Source organism: Moschus berezovskii, chromosome 12 (assembly GCF_049115385.1).
Source record: "Moschus berezovskii isolate FMDL1 chromosome 12, NW_MosBer_1.0, whole genome shotgun sequence".
Lineage (NCBI taxonomy): Eukaryota > Metazoa > Chordata > Mammalia > Artiodactyla > Moschidae > Moschus > Moschus berezovskii.
In genome coordinates, this window is record NC_142471.1 from 17,542,726 (window position 1) to 17,560,318 (window position 17,593).

The 17,593-nt window shown below is 38.6% G+C and overlaps 1 protein-coding gene across 3 annotated transcripts in view; it reads right to left on the bottom strand.

Moving 5' to 3' along the window:
* Positions 1-337: 337 nt before the first annotated feature.
* TMEM26 (transmembrane protein 26) overlaps positions 338-17,593 on the bottom strand; it is a 66,510-nt gene continuing 49,254 nt past the window's right edge. For 2 of the 3 annotated variants that reach the window (XM_088841911.1, XM_055425654.2), the window contains 2 exons: positions 8,729-8,805; positions 341-5,627 (listed from right to left, as the gene is read on the bottom strand). In XM_088841911.1, coding sequence (XP_088698037.1) covers positions 5,203-5,627; positions 8,729-8,805 — 502 coding nt within the window. In that variant the 3' untranslated portion in view covers positions 341-5,202. Of the gene's footprint in view, positions 5,628-8,728; positions 8,806-17,593 lie in introns of all 3 variants that reach the window. The other variant, XR_008685814.2, reaches the window with a different exon arrangement.

The following is a 17,593-nucleotide window of genomic DNA, read 5'->3' on the forward strand; positions in this document are numbered from 1 at the left end:
TTTCCATTCTGATTTCTCTACCTGTCATTTCTCTTCTCTGAGTGCACTGATATCCTTCTCCATAAAAGAAGGTATTAGTGATGTATTGATGATACCTTTTGCCATTTAGAAGTTTTAAATCTTCTGTCATTCTTTTCTTTCATAGCTTCTGGGGTTTCTAACTTGCCTTGGAAGGTATTTCCCACTCCCCAAATGCTAAAGATACATTCCATATTTTCTTCTAATATTTTGGAGTTTTCACTTTTACACTTAGATCTTCAGTCCATCTGGAATTTATTTCTATATATTGCATGAGATAAAAAATTAACTTTATTTTTTCCAGATGGTTTGCAGAATTTCCCAACATCATTTATAAAATTGGTCAATCTTTCCTCACTAGTTTGAAATGCCACTTTCATCACATTCTAAATAAGTCAGTTTTCTTTTTAAGCCAGAGCTTAAAAACTAAATGAAATGAATTACAGTAGAGAACAAAGATAGGAAATGGAGGCAAAAAAACATTGATAGAGTTCTACACAAACTATTTAATGTATATAATACAATACAAATGTCATTCATAGCAAAATAGTATAAATATAAATAATTCAGAGCAAATATTCTTATAAAATATTCTAGTAAGAAAGATTCAGAGGATGGACACCAGGAAATATAAGTGTGCAAGAGTTATTTAAACATTGTTTACAGTTACTCCCATCATGTGGATAGTTATTTAAAGCCTCAAAACTATAAACATCCTCAAGCTGCCTAGTTTAACTCCAAATCAGATGTTACTGAGACAGGAATGTACATTAAGTAAAAAACAAAGCCTAAAATTAGGGGAAAAAAAGTAATGGTCTCTTCTGTTTTTAGATTTCTAGATGGTTTGGCTTTTCACTGACATATCTAAGGCTCTAGATGTATGTCAGTGTGTATGTCATACATATATGTAGAGTGAAGGTGGAACAGTGGTTCTGTGCAATCCTTTCTCTCTTTTAACAGAAGTTAATTAAGAGTCATTGAGATCAACTGCCAAAGATAACAAGAGTCAGTGTAAACTCTGAAAGCTTGGTGGAAATCCCAAAATATCTGCACTAATAACCTCAGATATGCAGATGACACTACCCTTATGGCAGAAAGTGAAGAGGAACTCAAAAGCCTCTTGATGAAAGTGAAAGAGGAGAGTGGAAAGGTTGGCTTGAAGCTCAACATTCAGAAAACAAAGATCATGGCATCTGGTCCCATCACTTCATGGGAAATAGATGGAAAAACAGTGGAAACAGTGTCAGACTTTATTTTTTTGGGCTCCAAAATCACTGCAGATGCTGATTGCAGCCATGAAATTAAAAGACGCTTGCTCCTTGGAAGGAAAGTTATGACCAACCTTGATAGTATATTAAAAAGCAGAGACATTACTTTGCCAACCAAGGTCCGTCTAGTCAAGGCAATGGTTTTTCCCGTGGTCATGTATGGATGTGAGAGTTGGACTGTGAAGAAAGCTGATCACCGAAGAATCGATCCTTTTGAACTGTGGTGTTGGAGAAGACTCTTGAGAGTCCCTTATACTGCAAGGAGATCCAACCAGTCCATTCTAAAGGAGATCAATCCTGGATGTTCATTGGAGGGACTGATGCTAAAGCTGAAACTCCAATACTTTGGCCACCTCATGCGACGAGTTGACTCACTGGAAAAGACTCTGATGCTGGGAAAGGTTGGGGGCGGGAGGAGAAGGGGACGACGGAGAATGAGATGGCTGGATGGCATCACCGACTCTATGGACATGAGTTTGAGTGAACTCCGGGAGTTTGTGATGGACAGGGAGGCCTGGCATGCTGTGATTCATGGGGTCGTGGAGAGTCGGACACGACTGAGTGACTGAACTGAACTGAACTGAACTGAAAAATGCATGCCTTCCCAAGGCTTTGAAAGATCTGTGAAACAGAAAGTTAACAATTACTGTTATGATACTGAATCCTGATAGTTCTCGGCCATATCCTTTTAGTCTTCAAAAGCCTGAAGCTCCTACCCTTCACTTTGTTAGTGGAACTACAACAGAGCTAACTGACGCATTTGTGAAACAATCTTCACTTTGGAAGATTAGAAAGAATATTATTGGCCAACAAAAATTTCCATTTCCTCATGTTTGCTGTTCCAGGTTAAATAAAAATTAGCAGAGTAGTCAAAAGAGAAAGACAGTTCACTAATCTTGCAGTGGCAACTCATGTCCTCTAGGAAGTAAAGAAAGTCCAGAAGATAATTGTGAGGTGTGTTTCTACACAGCAGCACTGTGTTTTCTCACAAATGAAATGGCAGGTTTTTAGGAAGGACATTCAGTTGAGTTCATCCTGCAATTAAATAGCAACAACAGTAATAATAACAACAGCACCAACAACCACAAATAAGCCACTTTGTTCAGTGGTGAGGATATGGATGATCTGTGTCTGTGAGGGGTTGGTAGAGAGGTACGGCCTGTATTGCATTATGCAAATGATATGTCAGTTATGTTGTACAGATAAAGCAGAACCGAGTCCCACAGTGTCAGCCTCTGGGAAGTAACTGCTGTCCAGGGCACTTTACAGCAAATACTATAAATGTTTTAATAGCTTAAAACGCATCCATAATACTATAAATGGATGTTTTCAAACATTACAATATTTAGCAAACTACAATAAAAACATGCAATTAACTAAGTCAAGTTTTAAGTTTTCATCAAAGGTCCTAGGCATACAATCTGGATTTAGGTTTTATTTTTCAATAAACTAAATGAATATAGATTTTCTTGACTATGTAAAAAGGTCCAAGAGAGTGGCCATTCTGGCAGTCAGGTGAACAGATGTTTCCCTTAATAGTTTTTCCTGGAAAATCTTGGAGAGCATGTGTCTCTTTTGCCACCACTACTTGTAGAGACAGCTTCCCAGGTGGCGCTAGTGGTAAAGAACCTGCCTGTTAATGCAGGAGACAGGAGATATGGATTCAATCCCTGGGTCAGGAAGATCGGAGAAGGAAATGGCAACCCACTCCAGTATCCTTGCCTGGAAAATCCCAGGGACAGAGGAGCCTGGTGGGCTCACAGGGTCTCACAGAGTCCGTAGGGTCTCACAGAGTCGGATATGACTGATGTGACTTAGCATGCACACACTTGCTAAGATTGTCTTGGGTGCTTTCTGCCTTCCTAGCAGTGGGGTAAAGCTAGACTCTGGACTTTCCTTTTCCCAGGCCTTTGGAGGACTGCTAATTACAAAATACTTAAATACTAGAAACTCATTCACTGAGCCAAGCCAAGTCTCAGAGTCAAAAGCATTTTAAAAATATCTGCACAACAGCCATACTTCTTCATACTTTATCTATTTTTAGAGGCCCAATATTTGTTTTGCTGGAAAAGAGAAATTAAAACATAAAAAGCATGCCCATGAGCAAATCTGCAATAATAAGCGGCACATACATGTTGTAAAGGAAAACATTCAGCAGAAGACAGTCAACATAAAAACAGATTCAGCTGAGTGTCTTTATAAATAGAAGTTATTATTTTGTGCTCAACTGCTAAACGTTTTAAATAGCATGCCCTTAAAAGTTATCAAGTTCTTTATATAAATACAATTTCCTGATGTTAACTTTTCATAAAATTGTTACGGAAAATTATAAATGTACTCTATTATTTTCATGTGTAATTTTGCAATCATATTGTTAAAATTAGAAACACAAGGAAGAAAAGAAACAGAAACATTGTCAAGCACCAAAGAAACTATTAACTGAAAAATATTAATTTTTCTGTATAAAAACAGTTTGTCTATGCAACTATTAAATAGTTTGAACAGATATCATGTCACATAGATTTATAGATAAAATTTGTCCCAATTGGGTGTCCCCAGGTCATATCCAATTTAAGGTCACATCCTGCCTTATCTTTAATGTCCCTTTCAATTCCTGAGCATAATAACAAGGTAGAATTATGCTTTGAACCATAAAGGAACAGTATTGGAGTTGTTTGCCTTGTATAATTACTGCTATAATACCAGGTAAGTTTTCACACTGTATCTTTAAAAGCAAAAATCATTTTAAAAGGTTCTGAATCACCTCCAACTGTAACATATGAAAGGAAAATACAGCTATTTCAGTACCGGGGAAATGCAGTCATAATGCAGGGAAGAAAAGCAAATATCCTGATTTCCACAATGCTGTGGCATTTTCTGACCCCCGTCACTCATCAAGGGCTGTCGGTGGTGAGGAGGGCTAATGCAAGCCTCCATCACCACCATCTTCCCGAGACCAAAGGCCGGCTCCAGCAGTGGCAGTTCAGAGGCGCTCCCAGGACTGCAGGCGGACACCAGCGGTTGTGGTAACACTTAAAGGGCCTGAAATACCTTTATTCACTGCTTCAGCGCTTTCTTGCATCAACCCACATAATTCGACTTGGCAATATAGAAAATGGTAAAGTGGAGAGAAGGGAAATCCTGACGAAGACTGCAAGTCATGTTCAGAGCGGAAATTGTGACTCTGTCAGCATTACCAGTATTTCCTGCCCCACAACCAGTAGATCTGTAACCAAAGTGGCTTGCTGTGAATTTTGCAGCACCCAAGCCAAAGCAACAACATTTCCAGAAGAGCATATGCACCATGGCACCATGACAGAAGACCACAGCAGCACAGAAAAATGATTTTCCCGGGAAGGTCCATGCAGTGATGAATAGGGCACTTGATGCTATGGCAGCTGGACAGAGATTTTCACTGTTTCCAGCCCACAGTGAGGTAATTTTAAAGGCACTTTTCCCTTCATTTGTTCTACATTCACTGAATGTACATTTTTTGATGTTAGAGGGACACTGCAGAAAAGATCAGATGAGACAGTCTGACAATAGAGCCAAAGTTCAAAGATGCTCTATTTTCAGGTAACAGCCGCGACAGTTTGTCTGCATTAAATCTCTTGAGGGCATGTCACTTTAACCCTGTCCACAGCTTTTCAAACAGTTCAAAACAAACAAATCACTTAGTCGTTCAACAACTCTAACATCTGATACCATCACACAGAAGTTGTAGCGACAGCCACTAATCAAAGTTCTTTTCATTCTGTTGAAAGAAGAAAATTCCTCAGCTTTGGTTTAAGATCACTTTTTATGTTGTTCTTTTGAAAATTATTATATGCCAAGGCTAAAAAAAGAGAGAAGATTCTGTCTGAAAGAGGAACCAGAAAGTCAAGCTGTTCAGCTGCATGCTGCTGTCGGCGACTCACTATGGTGTGGGGTGGCAGTCGCTGGAGGTGACCGGCGAGGCCTGTAAAGGAATAGCCAAGGCCTCCATGGAACTGCCTGGCCCGGCCCCAGGAGAGACCCCACTCGCAGCAGGTACATCCGAGCATCTGTGCTCTCCTTGCAGGCGGTCCGGCTGACTTCGCAAGGAAGCGCTGACATCCAAGGCCAGCACCACCAGGCGGTAGCACTGTAACACCACCACCAGGACATTCTTGGCCGCGAAGAACACTAGCATCTGGTTGATCACCTCGAAATAGGTCATGAGTATGAGCCGCACAACAAGGAAGGGACCGTCTTGTATGAAGATGCTGATTCCGATGTTCCACAGGTCGGCACTGTATTGGCAGAAGAACCGGCTGGAGAATCCCCTCATTGTCAAGGACGCGGGGCACACGACATTCTGTACTGAAAACACGAGACAGGCCAATTAATGCAGGTCTCTGAAATGCATAAAAGGATGGAGTGGGTAAAAGTCATCAAACATTGGGGCTATGCTAGTTCACGACTGGGAGTGAGCAGTGTAATTTCATTCTGCACGGCAGGGGCATAGAGACAGCTGAAACCACCCTGCCGTTGGACATCCTTCATCATTTTATATTCAAAATGCATCATCTGTTTTAAGTCCAATCAAACACATGAAAGAAAACCAGCCTCTACTTTCTATCCATGTAAAAAAAGATCAGCTCACCTTCAAGTCCTCACACTGGGGAAAGCACCATTAACTAGCTAGATAGGAAAGAACAGAAGACACCACCCTGTCTGTCTTTGAAGTCTGCAGCACAGGGAGGCAGCAGGGTGGCAGGGTGCTCTGGGCCTCAAGTCAGGGAGTCTGGCTGCCTCTTCTGGCTTCCTTACTTTCCAACAGCAAGATGCTGGCCAAGTTCCTTCGGCTGCCTGGGCCTCAGTTTCCTCCTTTGAAAACTGCAGAACAATGATACCTTTGAGGAGAGGGGCCCCTATTCCCTGACTCTTTTTTGTTTCCATTAGACTAACACCCTGGCAACTCTCCTTTCTCCCTGTCCATCTTTCCCTTAAGATAATGTGTGACTTACCTGGCTGCTAAATTTGGAAGATGAACCAGAGTATACATGGCCAAGATCCTTCTGGATCCTTTCTTTGGTACCTACCTATTTACTGGCTGACTCACTCAGGCCTCTATGTAAACTGTGTTGTGAAAATTCAAGTGCTTCTTCAAATTCAAACTTAAGTCATGTTAAACATATTTCTCTAATGGTGGTGGGTAAAAAGCCCAAATAACTGCCATTGTTATTTTATTTTGTCTAATTCCTTACAGTTTTGTTTCACAGTTTACAAGAAAGACTGGATATAATTACTGATTTTCCAGTTGAACAAAAGGAGGTTCAATCAACAACGGAACCTTTTTTGTTTTAATTTTTAAAATGTAAATTTAATTCAGGGTCAAGGGCAGAAAATAATCCTTTTATAATAATACAGCCTTCCACGTGGAGATTTCATACAAAGAATGCCTTCGTCTATTGGAGCCTGCAAATATTATGAAGCCGCTTTGATATGAAGCCGCTTTGCACATAATGTACTGTTTGTTGGAAAATACAATAGTGATTTAGTCAGAAGTAACATTTGGTCTTTGTTTTTCAAACAGCTGCATAACATTATCACCCATGAAAGTTCACAAAATTTCTTTCTTAAATAAAAATTTTCTAAGCGAGGCTATAAACCACAAGATATGGGAGGGTGAGGATGAGCAGAGGGAATGACAAAAGAAAAACCAAGATAAGATCAATAATAGCCTTTCCTAAGATTTTAGGATCAGGAAATGTCTCCCAAAGGATCTCCTAAGCATATCATTCAACATCTAAACTCATGGTGCCTAATATTCTGGCAGAGGACACCAGCTGATCAATGGGTATAGAGCATGTGTATGTGTGTGTATTTATTTGCATACATTTGTTTGCAGTTATTAACTTGTATTTAGGTTCTGAGCATTTCCAAAAAGCCACAGCCGTGCTTTCCATCTATTCTGTTGACAATTTTGTTTTGCAAAAGTGGATGCTAAGGTCTAAAATGGCCTCTGAAATCTCTGTGCTTATCGGATTGGACCGAAAAAGGATGCAGAAAAATTAAATATCCTTGTACAAAGATTCATTCTACCCCTGAAATCATCAGGTAAGATTCCATAAGAGAGAAATCAGACTTGAGGAAAATATAGCTATTCAATCCAAGAACTTATTCAGAGTGGAAGTAGCATCCAAGAGAATTGTCACATCAAACTTCTAGGGCTCCTAGAATTTATAGGCTCACTCCAGGTCAATGCAGTCCAATAAAACCATCTGTATTAATAAACAAATATACATTCTATATCTGTGCTGACAACACAGCCATGTATGACCATTGAGCAGGCTAGTGTGACTGAGGAACTGACCTTTTAATTTGATTTAATTTGAATAACTTTAAATAGCCACATGTGGTCAGTGGGTACTGTACTGGATAACATAACACTGGATCATCAATATGAAATGACTGAGAAACAGTTTACTTCTGGCAAAGTCTTAGGGGGTTTACATCTTTATTAAAATAATCCCAGTGGGAGTATAAGACCCACTACTGAGGGAAAAAAATCCAGTTTTCCATGTGGCCCTGAAACTGCTCTTATTCCTTTTGAAGTTATAATACAAAGGTCTGACAAAAGAATGAAAATGACCCCTTAAAAATATCAAGAGATAGCATTTATATGCCAGTAAGAAGGCTGATCGCCGAAGAATTGATGCTTTTGAACTGTGGTGCTGGAGAAGATTCTTGAGAGTCCCTTGGACTGCAAGGAGATCCAACCAGTCCATTCTAAAAGAGATCAATCCTGGGTGTTCATTGGAAGGACTGATGCTAAAGCTGAAACTCCAATACTTTGACCACCTCATGCGACGAGTTGACTCACTGGAAAAGACTCTGATGCTGGGAAGGATCGGGGGCAAGAGGAGAAGGGGACGACAGAGAATGAGATGGCTGGATGGCATCACCGACTCGATGGACATGAGTTTGAGTGAACTCCGGGAGTTGGTGATGGACAGGGAGGCCTGGTGTGCTGTGATTCATGGGGTCGCAAAGAGTCGGACACGACTGAGTGACTGAACTATGCTAATAAGCACAATCATTACAAATTACATCTTATTTTGGTCATCACAAGAATACTCAACCCTCACTACAACAAATATCAACCCAATTTCATGGATGGAAAACTGAGGCTCCTAACAAATTTGCAGAAGTAATGGAACCACTGTGTGAAATGGACATAAGGCTGTGCTCTTATCCTCTCAACTAGCTCAGGTTCACCAGGTACCTGAAGGGAACCTTCTTGTGGCTCTCCCGAGTTTCAGTCCGGTTTTCTTCTAAACTGAGCTGGAACTAACACTGAGATATCAAAGTGATTAAAAAAAAATGAAAGTCCTCTCAAATGACTCCTTAGCTTCATTACAGTTTCATAATCAAGAGCTGTTATTTTCTGTTTCTCTGAGCAAGCATCAGATACTTACCTGCAAGGTCAAGTGGAAATTGTAACATGCTCCAGGTCCATATAACAAGGATGGAATAGACTAGGGCAGGGCAATTCCTGGAATGTAGACAAGATTTTAAATTAGCGATAAAAATATGATCACATGTGGAAAACTATTTCCTCTTTTTTTTTCCTTTTTGACTATACCTTAATAAATGAGAGTTGGTTTATCACCAAGATGTTTGTGAAAAGTCCATGCATGATTAAAATGAAATAATGAAAAAGAAGTTTTAAAAAATATGAAACTTAAAACCCAGCTTCCACATGTGCTAACATCTATGTGAATTATGGCAAAACCGCTCAGTCCCATATCGCTGTATTTTGTTTTACAGAATCACAGAAGCATTACAGGACAAAAGTTAGATATTAACCTGAAAATTCAGAGGGCTTATTTCAAGAAATTTCAAGGACAGAAAGTGAAAATTGTCCCAGGTTCCTAAGACTCTGACTTAAAAATCCCTCTAAAAAGGGCTGGATAAGGCTCAACAATTAATAGCTTAGCATGTAAAACAAACTCCATCCTCAGCTGGAGAAAAAGTGGGAAGATAAATCCAATAATCAAAGATTTACAGTGGACACTAGGATGTAAATTATTTCATTCACAATTGAACATATTTCAGTTGTGAATCCAGGAATATGATTGTTTCATTCACTGTTGGATTCCCAGTGCCTACAACAGTGCCTGGGAAATAACAGTCACTTGGCAAATATTTATGGAAGGAATCGTTGCATGTGCAAAAGGATCCATAGCTGGAAAATGTACAGATGTCATAGACAAAGAATAAAGTCAGAAAGAACAGAGGTTACAGAAATATAAAGGATATGAAAGAAGAATCAAAGTCACTCTTTTACAGCAAAAATCCAAAGGAAGTTATCAATTTGAGGTTAGTGGTGTAATAACAGATTTTGTTGCCAACTGCTCTGTCAAGAGGGATTTCCAGACTGGAGAGGGATAGAAAAACATCAGGGAAGAGTAATTGAAACCAAACTCAATGAGGTGATTGTAAGGGATGTTTTTAAATGCTCCAAGTATTGAAGTCCTGAAAAATTAGATCTCAAAACTCTGAGAGAATTTGTAAATGAGATTTCTAAGCCATCATTATCTGTCCTGGCAGTTGATGGTGCAGACAAGGTTGGTGACAAAAAAATGAGGTCTTAACTTTCAAAACGAAGCAAAAGTACATCTTGAACTATAAAGGTGCATTTACTATTAATCCCTGGTTAGATTAGAAAACCAGTTATTTGAAAGATTTCTGAGAGCCTGTATTGAAGAGAACAGTAATTACTAGGAATCATCACAGGTTTCCTGAGAACAAAAGCACTCATCTAAGATTATTTTCTCTCTCTCTCTCTCTCTCTCCTTTTCTTTAAAAATAGTTAGGATTACTAAGCAGGTAATGATATATAAATTAATAATAGACATTTGGATTTAAACAAGGCTCATGAAAAAGCCTCCCATGGTGTTCTTATTAGCAAGATGAAGAAATGTTCCGGGTGTGAGGACAGTTAGGTGGATTCCTAACTGAGTAAATGATTCCCCAAAGGAAGCTCTCTACCGGGTCGCTGTAGGCCTTGCTTTTGATTCTGTTCCACTTCACATTTCATCCCTGAGTTGGTTGTTGATGCTGATGGAAGGCTTCTCCTATGCACATATGACATTGGAGGTTGGATCGGAAAACAGTACCCCAGAAGACATGACCAGGATCCCCAGAGATCTTGACAGGATATAACTGGATGACCTTCAATAGGATAGAAGAGGTGGCACTTCATAGCGGCCATTCAAAAGGCTCAAGGATTTTCCCTTCCTATTATCTAATTATGAGTCCACAGTGTGACATAATTTTTGATTTTCCAAAGTCAAATGCAATCATAAATCACTTCCCAAGAAGCATAAGTCAAAAATTTTAAATGAAAATGCCTGGGGAATGTGATCCATAATTTTCCCTTTGCAGTGTCAATGTCTTTATTGAGCAGACCTTCAATAAGTGCCTGGATTTTTAAATAATCTTACCTGCAGTTTCTGAGCTCATACTATGTGCCAGGGAGTTTTCTAAGTATTTAGCTCTGAAGGCACACTTAATCCTCATACCAGCTCAACAAATGGGTACACTTATGATCCCTATTTGACCAGTGATTTCAGCATCCACCCTTTCAACCTTTACGTGATAGTATTTCCATGAAGAAAATGGAAAGTTTTAGCCCTCCTCTGTTCTACAGTGTTCAGAGTATATCTGAAATATTATGTGTTGCCTTCATGTTTTAGGAGGAACATTTAAAATGTCTTTGGTCCAAAGGAGAGAGTCTAGGATGGTGAGAGAACTCAGAGCCATGTTAGACATGGCATAGTTCATGAAACTAAAAACCAGAGATGATTCCTTAAAAACTGAAAGGGTTATCATCTGGAAAATGAATTAAACTTATTTCTTGTGACTTCAGAGAACCAATTCAGGTTCAAAGGATTTTAGCTGCACCTATAAGAATCCAAATTTCATCACAATAGAGGAAAGTACTTTCTTATAATATTAACTCAAAATAGAATGAGTTGCCCCTGGGGTTAGTATATTCGCCATTAGTGAAAATGTTCAAAGAAAGTCTGGACAAAAACTTATTGAGAACATTTTGGAGAGGATTTTGCAAGAGATGTAAAATAGATTTCTCCATAGATGGTGACTTTTGAAGTTTCTTCTCATCTCAGACTTCAATAATTCTACCAAAAACCTCATGTGCAATTTTGTCTGCAAGGCAGCAGAAAGAAATGGTAAGGCATGAACTCTGGTGCTGGGTTGCCAGAATACAAACATCAGCTCTAACCCTCACCAGAAAGACAGGATATGGGCCCCCAATCCCGGACTAATCATTTACCAGCTATATGAATATGGACAAATAATTTAATACCTATGTGCTTTAGTTTAGTGGTTTAGTTGCTAAGTCAAGTCGTGTCTGACTATTTGCGACCCCATGGACTGTAACTTGCCAGGCTCTTCTGTCCTTGGGCTCTCCAGGCCGGAATACTGGAGTGGGTTGCCATTTCCTTCTCCAAAATATCTTCTCCTGCTTTAGTTCACCCACTTTCAATGACAATAATAATAGCTACTGGATTTTATTTGATAGTTGTATTACGTGTTGTTTAAATATGTTAAACATATAAAAAAAGCTCTCAGAACAGCACATGATACAGACTAAGTATAGTTGAGTGCTACAAGTTATATATATATATATATATATATATATTACTAGGTAACATTGAGACTGTCACAATTTCTCTTGACTGCCACTGTTGAGCTTATAAAGTCCTGATGTTGATAGTCTCTACTTAATGGTGTTATTGTAAAGACTAAATAACTTATCACAACTAAAACCCTTAAAGCAGTGCTTGGAACACAGCAAGAGATAAATATTATCCACCACTACTATTAGTAGTAGTAATAGTATTTTTATTATGGGAACATACTTCTTAAACATTTTGTGCTTTAACTTCATTATTATACAAAATAGGGATAAATAATAAACTGGCTTTGACCCTAAATAAGATTCTAACTCTATGATACTGAATATATATCTTTTGCAAGTATTCTCTGAGCACTTGCAATATGGGAGAATGTGGGTATTGACAAACGTATTAGTAAAGTTATCAAACATATATTTTGAAAAGATGATCAGAAAATCTTTGGAGCAAATTTGCATTATGAATTCAGGCAGTAAAACTTACTCAGGAAGGTTAAACGTTGGCATATAATTAAATCACTAAGCTTAAATGGCAAACACTCCAAATTTATGAAGGAAATTTGGAATGAATTTATCCAACATTGTCTCTATTGTGTAATTGTCTCCCCCACTTGTCTTGCCCCATTTTCTCATGTGTAATCTATCTTCATAAATGTCAGCTGAGAAGCATGTAAGCAGACAATGGACTCTATTCATAGATAAAAGATCTTTTGAAGTATAATTATAGACGTGAGTATCACTTCTCTACTTGGAAAACTTAGGAGGATAAAATACTGACGTTTGGTAGATTAGTGCACCAAAACTATTGAGTGAAAAACTAAAAATAAAGTCATGCACTGCTAATTTTTTTAATTTTTAAGTTTATTGATTTACAATGTCATGTTAATTTCTGCTGGACAGCAAAATGACTCAGTTATACATATATATATATGTTTTTTATATTCCTTTCCATATGTTATCCGAGGACATTGAATATAGTTCCCCATGCTATACAGTAGGACCAGTTGTCTCTCCATTCTATATGTAATAGTTTGCATCTACTGACCCCAAACTCCGACTTCCATCACTTCTTCACCCCACTTCTTGGCAACCATGTTTGTTCTCTATGTTCGTGAGTCTGTTTCTGCTTTGTAGGTAGGTTCATTTGTGTCATACTTTAGATTCCACATATAAATGGTGTCATATGATATGTCTTTTTCTGACTTACTTCATTTAGTATGATAATCTTTAGTTGCATCCATGTTGCTGAAAATGGCATTATTTCATTCATCTTTAATGACTGAGTAATATCCATTGTATACATGTACCACATCTTTTTTATTCATTCAACTGTCAATAGACATTTAGGTCATTTCCCTGTCTTGGCTATTGTAAATAATGCTGCTATGAACATATGAGTGCATTGTATCTTTTTGAATTATAATTTTGTCTGGATATATGCCCAGGAATGAGATTGCTGGATCATGCTGTGCTGTGCTGTGCTTAGTCACTCAGTCATGTCTGATTCTTTGTGATCCCATGGACTGTAGCCCACAAAGCTCCTCTGTCCATGGAGATTCTCCAGGCAGGAATACTGGAGTGGGTTGCCATGCCTTCCTCCAGGTTGCTGGATCATAGGGCAATCCTATTTTTAATTTTCTGAGGATACTCCATACTGTTTTCCATAGTGGCTGCACCAATTTACATTCCCATCACAGTGTAGGAGGGTTCCCTTTTCTCTATACCCTCTCCAGTATTTGTTATTTTAGACTTTTTAATGATGGCCATTCTAACCACTGAGATATGACACTTCATTGTAGTTTTGATTTGCATTCTCCAATAATTAGCAATGCTGAGCATTTTTTCATGTGCCTATTGGCCATCTGTATGTATGGATGTGAGAGTTGGACTGTGAAGAAAGCTGATCGCCGAAGAATTGATGCTTTTGAACTGTGGTGTTGGAGAAGACTCTTGAGAGTCCCTTATACTGCAAGGAGATCCAACCAGTCTATTCTAAAGGAGATCAATCCTGGATGTTCATTGGAGGGACTGATGCTAAAGCTGAAACTGCAATACTTTGGCCACCTCATGCGACGAGTTGACTCACTGGAAAAGACTCTGATGCTGGGAAAGGTTGGGGGTGGGAGGAGAAGGGGACGACGGAGAATGAGATGGCTGGATGACATCACCGACTCTGTGGACGTGGGTTTGAGTGTACTCCAGGAGTTGGTGATGGACAGGGAGGCCTGGCATGCTGTGATTCACGGGGTCGCAGAGAGTCGGACACGACTGAGCGACTGAACTGAACTGAACTGAACTGATGTCTTCTTGGTTGGGGGCGGGAGGAGAAGGGGGCGACAGAGAATGAGACGGCTGGATGGCATCACTGACTCTATGGACATGAGTTTGAGTGAACTCCGGGAGTTGGTGATGGACAGGGAGGCCTGGCGTGCTGTGATTCATGGGGTCGCAGAGAGTCGGACACGACTGAGCGACTGAACTGATGTCTTCTTTGGAGAAATGTTTATTTAGGTTCTTCTGCTCATTTTTTTATTTATTTATTTTTTTCTAATGTTGTTGAGTTGTGTGAGCCATTTGTATACTTTGGAAATTAAACCCGATTGGCCACATTATTTGCAGATATTTTCTCCTATTTCATAGGTTGTCATTTCATTTTGTTTATGGCTTCCTTTGCTATAAAAAAGTTTGTAAGCTTGATTAGCTCCCATTTGTTTATTTTTGTCTTTATTTCTATTGCCTTGGGAGACTGACCTAAGAAAACATTGGTATGATTTATGTTGCAGAGTATTTTGACTATGTTTTCTTCTAGGAGTTTTATTGTGTCTTGTCTTATAGTTGTCTTTATGGCATTTTGAGTTCATTTTTTATGCACGTGTAAGGATGTGTTTTCATGCATTGCTAATTGGCTTAACTATGTCTTTTTGGAAGTGCAAATTCTTCCATAAATAACAGATAATCAGTGGATAGACTTGCTCTAGCTTTTAAAAAAGCACCCAAGAAGCTCTTCAGAGGAGGGGAAAATTTAAGGGGAGAGAGAGAGAAGGAATGAAAGGAAATGAAGTATTAATCTAACCTGGAAGAAATGTTTCACCAAGCAAAAAGAGCTAAGTTAAAAGAACACACAGTGTGAACATAGAAAAACTCTCCTTTGTTTGGTCAAATATTCACAGTGAAGTTGCAATAAGGCTACAGGAACATTTGACCAAATGTGTTTTTTCTTTTCAACCGATGATCTATGTTCAAAAAATGACTGCACAGAGTGATCTCCAAAGGTGTAAATAACCACTTAAATGGTGCTGGCAACTATACGGAAATTTAGACTTGTTAAAATGTTGGAGGGTAGCTGTAGCAGAATGAAATGGTCAGCAAACCCTATCCCCAGCAAACATACATAACAATGGAAAAATTATCAAAAACAACCACTTTAGATCTCTGGAAATAAACCAAAGGAAAATCATAAATTAAGTAATTTATTCATGAAAAGCTGGTAGAACTTTAGTTAAGAAGAGTGAGCATCTAAGATATTCTTGCCCATGGGATATTCCCTTATCCCTCCAGCTTTGTATGTAAAGGAAAAATTGCATCAGACAATTAAATAAGAAATGAAGACTTCATTGAAGGCCTTTGCAGTAAGGGAGAGAGACTGAATTCACCCCCATTGAAACAAAAGGCAGAAGAGTTTTTAAACAGGGGGGTAAGGACATTAAAGAGGGAAGTTGGTCAATGTGATTAGGCCGTCTGTTTTTGCTTATTGGCACTGATCTAAGTTAGGTTCCTATCATGACAAAAAGTCTAGGGGACAGAAGTGCTATCTTTCTTGATGATCAAATTTCAAAGGGATAGCTCTTACCTCCTTAAAAAAGATATTCCTGGGTCATATTATAAAACTGGAAAGAGGCTGAGAAAAGACTTGCATCTCAAAGGGACGGAGGAAGAATTTGCAGCCCCAAGTTTTCTAAAATAAATGCTTTAAGGAAAGGAAAATCAGAGGCATATATGCAGGAATAAACCTTTTTAAAGTTTAGTCAAGATGAGGGAAATGTTAAGACTGTCTTGGTTAGTTGGAGTAGTGGTTTTTACAACAGGGAGAGCTTGGCAATGAAAACCAGAAGCTCCTTGTAATCAGAGTACACTGACTTGATTTGGAGTGGTGTGTGAAATCCCATGGTTAAAGGTGTGGTCAGTGAAGGTAACAAATTTGGTTGGAAACGAATGGGGAAGTCCAAAACTTTGCTACTTTGAGGTTGCAATCCCAGTTGGGGTGAGTGGTTGTCTAACTTGAAATTTAATGGAGAAACTCCGAAAACAAGAGAGCCAGAGAAGAGCTAGGTAACATCTCCATGTATGCCAGGCATATGGAGAGATGATCCAAGAAGGGTCAGTGAAGATTTGAAACTGAACAAATATGAAAACTTTGATGTGCTTTCCAGTTCATACAAAGATCCATTTTTTTCATGGAAGGTGGAAATGAAAAAGGTTCAAGATGTTTGATCACAATCACTGCTCAAATCATAAGCTATGCAGTTACAGATGTGACTCTAATAGCCATGCTAAAGACAAAAATAAGAAATAAAATAAAAAACAAGATTAAGCAGAGACATCAGTGACTGTAATCCAAGGGAAGATAGAATCCTCAGAATAAATTCAGGCAGTTTATTGAGACAACAAAAAAAAGAAGATGCTTGAGGCATATGGGGAAGCCTGAGGATAATATATTGCAACACAATATAAAATGTCTAGCTTTTAGCCAAAAATGTATGAGACATGCAAAGAAACAGGAATGTGTGTCTCAGCTCAGGAGAAAACAACAATAATCAATCACTCAGTCACTAGAAACTAACTCTAATGGGGTCCAGATGTTGGGTTTAGCAGATAAAGACATCAGAGCAACTATAATAAATATCCTCAAACAATGAAAGAAAACTATGTCCCATAAACTAAAGAAAAATATGGTGACAATGATTCAACAAATAAATAACTGAACTATGAAATATAAACTAAAGATTCTTAAATAGAAATTCTGGAGTTGAAGATATGGTAACTGAAATGAAAATTTCACTAGGTGAACTCTGCAATTTAACTCTACATATATATTGGAGATGGTAGACAAATCAGTGACCTGAAAGAAAAATCAGTGAAAACTATCCAGTCTAAAGACTAGAGAGTAAAACAGATAGAAGAAAATGAATAAAGTCTCAGACCTAAAGAATGCAATTAAGCTTATCTATTTGTGATAGAAGTCCCAGAAAGAACAAGAGACAATGGAGGAGAAAACATGAAGAAATTATGGCTGAAAATTCCTCTGAGGAAAAATATTAATTTACATATCCTAAATCAACAGATCACAATAAACTGTGGAAAATTCTGAAAGAGATGGGAATACCAGACCACCTGACCTGCCTCTTGAGAAACCTGTCTGCAGCTCAGGAAGCAACAGTTAGCACTGGACATGGAACAACAGACTGGTTCCAAATAGGAAAAGGAGTACGTCAAGGCTGTATATTGTCACCCTGCTTATTTAAATTATATGCAGAGTACATCATGAGAAACGCTGGGCTGGAGGAAGCACAAGCTGGAATCAAGATTTCTGGGAGAAATATCAATAACTTCAGATATACAG